We start from the raw sequence: 7,997 nt of genomic DNA, 5'->3' as shown, positions 1-7,997 counted from the left end.
GGAAATAACACTTTTCGGTATATATTTTATCCATTTTCAGCAGAAAATTGCTCAAACTTAGTCAGAATCATCTTGGGTAAATGAGAGTTTTACTTTGTAAAATTAGGATTCCTGCCCCATCCCCAGGGGCTAGGGCGGGGCCCCAAAGGGAACATTTACCAATATTTTCAAATTCTTATCCATTGATGACATGACAAGTATTGTATTTCACTTAGTTTACATGCTGATTTCCACATCACATCTAAACAATAAAATAAAGCTACCAGTACCTATGATATAACTCAGGTGACCGCTAAGGCCCTTGGGCCTCTTGTTTTATATTTCTATCTAACTGGGTTTTTTTGACAGATGATCATTCAAAACACAAGATTGTTGTATTTCTTTATCACTTTTATCACTACAGGAGATCATTGAGAGGTTGATGTATTCCTGTATTAACGAGGGTTTCAAAATACTGGAGGAGGGCATTGCTAAACGGCCAGAGGAGATTGATATCTCTTGGTAAGTGTCAAGTAAGATATTGAGTGGGAGTTACCTCCCTTTGGTCACTGATATGCATAATTGAAAGATTTGCTCTCTATCATGCACTGTACATGGTAATATAATATTAAACATGGAAATGTGTACCACTCTACTGTGGCACTGTAACTATATTACCCTTCTAAATTCAGATGGTATTCATAACAACCATGAATGCCATGGCCCACTTGTTGACATCATCACTATCACGACGTCAACATTTTAATGTTGATATCACAAACAACCTTCATTTGAAAATGGCTATTATGTCTAAAAACAAAATGCTGAATGTTTGCAAGTAATTAATTTTCTAAACAATAAAATTATTTCTTATGGTATATTGAAAGTATAAGTGCTTCACATTGATACTGTCATTTCTATTTGACATTCTTTTTGACTACATTCAAACTTACTACGAATGCCACAACTGAAAGCAGTTTAATTCTTAATTGTATTTCTCTCAGGAACATATATATATATTTGGTAAAAAATGCATGTGCAAGGATGTTCTGTCTTTGAATAATTGTATTCTGGATGTCTGATGCCAACCAAGATAATATACATGGAAAAAGTCACTTGACACAAGTCTTTTGGCAATCGCAAAGAGAGAAAATATATGGATCAATGTAAAGTGTCTAATGGAGTTTACCCAGATCATATTGGTGAAATTATAAAAACGAGATATTATTTTTGAAATTGGTATCATATTTATTGAGTTAATACAAAAAGGGGGGTTCATGAGAAAAGTTGAATAAACAATGTATAAACATCGGTACTCGTAAAATCTAGAAAGTTGGCACCTGTGTACATACATGTATGTACATGTACGTCAGACATCTAACACAGTTGTTCAATCAACATCAGTTTTAGGAAGTTTTCAGGATAAGATTTTAATATGTATCTTAATGGTACAAAAATGTCCTCAGATGATCCTCTGGGTCCTGATTTTCTTCTTGTTTATACTAGATGATTTTTTTTTATGGCTATACGAGGAATTTACAAAGATGTATGTCTGCTACATGTAGGTCTTTTGTTACAGGTTGTATGGCTTCACCTTCCCCAAGTATCTGGGAGGTCCAATGTACTATGCCAATCAGGTGGGGCTGGGTCGCGTCTACGACAGAATCTGCTATTATCATGAAAACTTCCGTAAGTACTAATTTCATGGCTAAAACTTTTAAAGAATCAGTGTATTGATATTATTAGATTATTAAATGTTTAAACTATAAAGCTTATATTATCTTTTGGATTCATTTTAACCTGTTCAAAAGAAGAAAGTGAAATCAGCAAATACATTCCAGATGCCAGAGGGGCAAGACTTTTTGATAACAACCTAGCTATCCATTGTAACATTACCTGAACGTGTATATTGTTTGTCAGATCCTTATGCCCATTATTTGTGTTTATATGTAAAATATATAATACATGTACATAAATACAGAATTTTGTAATTGATTACGTATGTATATGTCATCATTAATATTGACATATAAAGATTTACTTTCTTAGCAGAGATAGTTCATGCATAATTTAAAATTTTGGGAGTAGAGAAATTGAGGTGATAATAAGAAGATGATTCCCTGTACATACATGTAAAATACCAATCTGATTAAAATCATCTGTTACATGGCAAGTACGAAGTTAACGAAGCCATGTAACATATGATTTTAATCAGATTGATAAAATACTGAATTTATGTTAACACTTAACAGATATGATTAATATATTGCTTTTAGAATAGTAATATATCTTTAATATCCTATAATGATTATGACCAGTTTAATATGTATGCGTGATTGCATATTTTGATTCTGTATGAATGTTTTTATTCGCACATTATCATTAAAAAAAGATCATTAAAACTAACATGAACTATCTTCAGTTTCATTTTTTTTTGTTTATCAAAAATTTGCTTCTCATTTTCAAGTAAAATGTCATAAATATGGAAAATTATTATATAGAGAGAGTTCCTACATATTAACCCATTTACCACTATAGACCACAATGGGCTGGTCCAGATCATGGCTTGATAGAATTTACTGAAGTAACATAGGGGTGAAAGGGTTAATATATTTATAATATAGCTTGATTATTCTTAATTAACTATTTCAGCATTCAGCAAGCACTGGGTACCCAGCCAGCTGTTAAGGAGACTTAGTGAACAAAACATTCCGATGTCACAGTGGATGGCAAGTCCAGGTGCACGACTCTAGACTATTGAAGGTCAAGGGCCAAACACTGCATGTAGGTCACAGGAGGTCAAGGGCTAAACTCTAGGTCACAGGAGGTCAAGGGCTAAACTCTTGGTCACAGGAGGTCAAGGGCTAAACTCTTGGTCACAGGAGGTCAAGTGTTAAACGCTAGCTCACAGGAGGTCAAGGGCTAAACACTAGGTCACAGGAGGTCAAGGGCTAAACTCTTGGTCACAGGAGGTCAAGGGCTAAACTCTAGGTCACAGGAGGTCAGGGCTGCAATTTATGTGTGCTGTGACATGACATTGTATCTACGTCGATCCCAGAAATTGTTTCTGGACAAGACGAGTAATGAAGTTATTAGTGCTGGTAGACAAAACGTGATCAAATCTGATCGAACTTACTGACCTTGTCACACTTATTTTCTATTTAATCAGTTTACATTGTCAATTATTGACCGATGATTACCTCAGCTTTGTTTACCAATCAATAATGACAAAATCCTACACAATAGTATTACATAGATTTCCTCTTTCTAGATGTCACTTGACTGAGATAACAACCAATTAAAATATAATTAGTCACTTGTTAGTATATTCAGAGAAGTTTTCAGCTACTGAACTCAATCACTGTAATTGCAAAGATCTTTTTGAATACCTATCTGTTTTACTTGAGTTTGCTTACAGGCCAAATATAAGGTCATGTTCATGTTAAGAGCCAAAATTTGAAGCCCGATTCCAAATATGCATAATCAGTTTTAACTCATTCACCCCTGAAATTCCATAATGAACTATTCCAACCTTTGAATTTGGAAGGGTTCAAATGTATCTTCAGGGGTCAATGAGTTAAACAATATACTTATAAAGTGTAATGATTTAATGCTGTGCTGATAGTATCTATTTTGCAATGTCAGCAAGGATTATAGGGTTGTTATTGCTAACAGATGTTGTACTAGTGGTTAGTGTTGTTTGTATCGTTAATGATATTACAGGTGAATGGCCTTATTAAAGGTGCATAGTTATTATTTATACAGAGTATATCTAATTGGATACAATCGGACAATCATGATGAGTGCTATATCCTTATTGATAATATGACTGCCGACTGAAGTTCATAGGGCAATGTTTAGAACAACACAATGTTTGTTGTCATGTATCATTGCAAAATTTGTTACATTATATCCGGTTATTTTATAAGATGTAATTGTTAAAACTGTGATTTAATCAATATATGGATGCGACTCTACATATTTTGAATACAAGATATACATTGATATGCAAAATGTAAAGGGTATACATGAAACATTGCTGAAAATTAGTCAGAAAGTCATATGTTTGAATGAATTTAATTGACTGTGTTGAATCATAAATTTGTGTATTTTTCAATTAAATTGAAATAAAAACAAATGATTTCATTTTCATTTTGGCATTAATAAAGCCATATCATGGTCCACAAAAATGTCTATAGAAACATATTTATGTACGACCTCAGATTACAGTTGTAACAGATATATGTACGGCCTCAGATTACAGGTGTAATTTTATAACAGGTCCATGTACGACCTCAGATAACAGGTGTAACAGATTTATGTATGACCTCAGATTACAGGTGTAATTTTGTAACAGGTCCATGTACCACCTCAGATAACAGGTGTAACAGATTTATGTATGACCTCAGATTACAGGTGTAACAGATATATGTATGACCTCAGATTACAGGTGTAACAGATATATGTATGACCTCAGATTACAGGTGTAACAGATATATGTATGACCTCAGATTACAGGTGTGACAGATTTATGTATGACCTCAGATTACAGGTGTAACAGATATATGTATGACCTCAGATTACAGGTGTAACAGATATATGTATGACCTCAGATTACAGGTGTGACAGATTTATGTATGACCTCAGATTACAGGTGTAACAGATATATGTATGACCTCAGATTACAGGTGTAACAGATATATGTATGACCTCAGATTACAGGTGTAACAGATATATGTATGACCTCAGATTACAGGTGTGACAGATTTATGTATGACCTCAGATTACAGGTATAATTTTATAACAGGTCCATGTACGACCTCAGATAACAAGTGTAACAGATTTATGTATGACCTCAGATTAGAGGTGTAACAGATTTATGTATGACCTCAGATTACAGGTGTAACAGATATATGTATGACCTCAGATTACAGGTGTAACAGATATATGTATGACATCAGATTACAGGTGTAACAGATTTATGTATGACCTCAGCTAACAGGTGCAACAGATTTATGTATGACCTCAGATAACAGGGGTAACAGATTTATGTATGACCTCAGATTACAGGTGTAATTTTGTAACAGGTCCATGTACCACCTCAGATAACAGGTGTAACAGATTTATGTATGACCTCAGATTACAGGTGTAACAGGTCCATGTACGACCTCAGATTACAGGTGCAGATTACAGGTGTAACAGTTCCATGTACAACCAAAGATTGCAGGTGTAATAGGTCCATGTACGACCACTGATTACATTTTAACCACCAAGTAAATGTACGACCTCAGATTTCCTGTGTTACATATTCGTGTATGATCTCGATTTTAAGGTTAACAGATTCATGTGCATTGTAAAGTACGACCTCAGAGTAGGAGTAACAGGGTCTCTTCAGAAATTAATAACACTTACAATTATGCATGCTATATTATATCATGATCATTTTCAAAATCTCGTCTCGTGCTTTACATTATTTTCAAGAAATAAGTTGTCACTACCGCAATATTTGCTCAAGATTAAATATCAGGTTTTCATATGCAATTGCATTCCAAAAGTGAGAAGGTTGAACATCGCGGCAACAAGCAGTTTCCGTTTGAAAGACGATCTTCTATAAAATCCCCGTGTCCATCATCATGGCGTAAATCTAATTGGTCACCTGATCGACTGCAGTTGTATTGGAACACGATATGAAATCACAACCATCATGATTACGTATTGAATACAAAGATTGTGTCACTATTACAACTGGTGGGGTCAAGGGTCACCACAAGCTTTTCGTTGTCCTGTGAGACGCACACTGCCTGTGGTCCCATGACGCCATCATGGCGCTGAAGCTGTTCACGGATAAGCACACCACGACCGTCAACATGTTGTATGTTGTCCGTGCCCCACCCACAGATGTAGAAGGATTCCCCTTCCCCGCGGGCTATTCCCCGGGGTGACGCAAGGCAGGAATGGCGGTACTCAAACTTTTTAGTTTTTGACGCGTCTAGACAGACTACCCTGTCTTTCTGTGTATCCGACACGTATAGGAATCTGGCGCCACTATCCCAGGCGACGTACAAGGGTTTCAACAACAGCGGGCGAAACCCATCTTCTGGGGCGATGTGGTGCAGCAAGGTACCATCCTTCATCAGGACCCTCACGGCTGGAGGGTACATCGTCAGACACGTGACTGCTATCTTATCAAACGCGATGCTGATTCCGTGATATTTTTCCGTAGACTTTATTGTCCGGATTGGGGTGATGCCATTTATTGCCAGGAAAACCTCAATCACTCGAGCATCGGGAACCGTGACAGCGAATTCACCATGACCTATAGGGGCAACGTCAAACGGCTCGTCCCGTATGATTCTCTCTGATTTGAATTGGAAATGCGAATCGCAGAGTTTGAGTTTCTTGTTATTCTTGTCTGCAAATATCCATAAGCCAGTACTCAACTGAGCGACACCTGTCAACCAGCAGGGCAAAATGTCGGAGGGAGCCCGTGCCGAGAAAACCGGAAGTAACGAAGTGGACCTGCGTGACGTTCGTGTATCTCTTCCGTCGTCACTACCGAAGAATACGGAATCAGCGTACGGAGTGAATTCTCTAAGTAGTGACCTCGTTCTGCTTTTCCGTCTTAATAACCTGTCCGAGACAATACTGCCAGACCTTGATGACAACGATTTTGACCTCGACGACGAAGGTTTGGACCGTGGCGATTTTGAAAGTACTGGATTTGATGGATTGCTTACGTGAATTGTACCTAGTTTTGTAATGTTTTGCGCCAGGCTGGTCAGTTTGTGGTCTGCAATAAACGTCACATTACTTTTGGACATGTCTGTGCTTATGCCCCGAAATCTCTCAGAGAAGTCCTCTACAGCATTTTGAACTTGGTTCATCCACTGGAGAAAGTGAATATCGCCACCGTTTTCTTTAGATTGTTTCAGTATTTCTGTTGAGTTACCTGCTGCGCTCAAAAGCGATTGAGCATTCTGTACTTGACTCGCAAGTCTCTCCTTTTCCTGTGATCCGATCTCTTTTAGTTCTGCAGCGAGTTGCGTTTCGCATTTTTCGAGCATGTCATTAATTCTCTTTCTCAATGACTTCACTTCGTCAAGTGTTGTTGCCATGTTATTGTCCATCTGCCTGACTGCTGCCTGTCTGTCGTCTGCCACATATTCCGCCCCGCGTGCCTGTTCGCTAAGTCTGTCATGAAGTGACTTGACGCCATTTTGTTTAGTTTCCACGACTTCTGCGACGTCACGAACACTACCGCACTTCCTGTGTCGTGTCGCCGTGCAAGTATTACACAACAGCTCCTCGTGGTCGTCACAATACTGTGTTAGAGTCTCGTCCTCGTGGTGTTTACAGGCGGGCGGGGCCATCATGTCTTTGATTGGCATCTTCCTCATTTTCGCAAGATCCATAACTTCATGCTTCATGGTTTTCTTCAGCGATTGGTGAAATTCGGTGCAATCATCACAGAGAGTTTCACTACAGTGACGACACCAGTGGCTGGCGTCCACGGATTTCTTTTTCCTCAAACAAGGCTGACATGGAACCTTGATGGAATTTCGCGCCTGAACTACGTCCACCATGCCCGAAATCATGGCATTCTCTGGGAGGTTCTCAACGATATTCTGTGGGTCGTTACTCTGGGGGAAGCCCGCGGGCTTGTAGCACAGGGGACACGCGTACTGGCCGGAATGACCCGCAGTGTCTCGGACATCTTTGGAGATGCAGGTCTTACATAGGGTGTGGAGACACGGGAGGTACCTTGGGTCGGTGTAGTACTTCTTACATAGGTGACATGTCAGGAAATCTTCAGTACTTCGGCCTACCATTGTCAGGCGGTGACTGTTAAATTAGTTCAATATGGCGACCTGTGAATACAGATACAGTACCGTTAATGATTCTAATGACTACAAGACTACATCCTAGTTATCGACCTTCTCAGATATAAGCCCTTACTTCTTTAGATGTTGATGTCATTAGGCCCGAAATGACCTTCTTTTGTTGAAGTCACCCCCCCC

General features: G+C 38.3%; 2 protein-coding genes across 5 annotated transcripts in view; one reads left to right on the top strand and one right to left on the bottom strand.

Annotated features, from left to right (window-relative positions):
* The window catches only part of LOC110465017 (peroxisomal bifunctional enzyme-like), a 25,360-nt gene extending 21,038 nt beyond the window's left edge, over nt 1–4,322 (top strand). The window contains exons 16-19 of one of the 4 annotated variants that reach the window (XR_002464569.1): nt 404–501; nt 1,559–1,668; nt 2,632–2,806; nt 2,865–4,322. Coding sequence is in view for 1 of the 4 variants with exons in the window: in XM_021520578.1 (XP_021376253.1) it covers nt 404–501; nt 1,559–1,668; nt 2,632–2,732 (309 nt within the window). In the remaining 3 variants the exon portion in view is untranslated. Of the gene's footprint in view, nt 1–403; nt 502–1,558; nt 1,669–2,631 lie in introns of all 4 variants that reach the window. The other 3 variants (XR_002464570.1, XR_002464568.1, XM_021520578.1) reach the window with 3 other exon arrangements.
* A 708-nt stretch (nt 4,323–5,030) lies between these two features.
* The window catches only part of LOC110465018 (E3 ubiquitin-protein ligase TRIM56-like), a 3,392-nt gene continuing 425 nt past the window's right edge, over nt 5,031–7,997 (bottom strand). The window contains exon 2 of the mRNA XM_021520579.1: nt 5,031–7,847. Within this exon, the coding sequence (XP_021376254.1) occupies nt 5,688–7,808 (2,121 nt within the window). The 5' untranslated portion in view covers nt 7,809–7,847 and the 3' untranslated portion in view covers nt 5,031–5,687. The remainder of the gene's footprint in view (nt 7,848–7,997) is intronic.

Source organism: Mizuhopecten yessoensis, unplaced genomic scaffold (assembly GCF_002113885.1).
Source record: "Mizuhopecten yessoensis strain PY_sf001 unplaced genomic scaffold, ASM211388v2 scaffold11047, whole genome shotgun sequence".
Taxonomy (NCBI): Eukaryota; Metazoa; Mollusca; class Bivalvia; order Pectinida; family Pectinidae; genus Mizuhopecten; species Mizuhopecten yessoensis.
The sequence above is the reverse complement of the archived record's forward strand: the minus strand, read 5'-3'. Positions and strand labels throughout refer to the sequence as shown.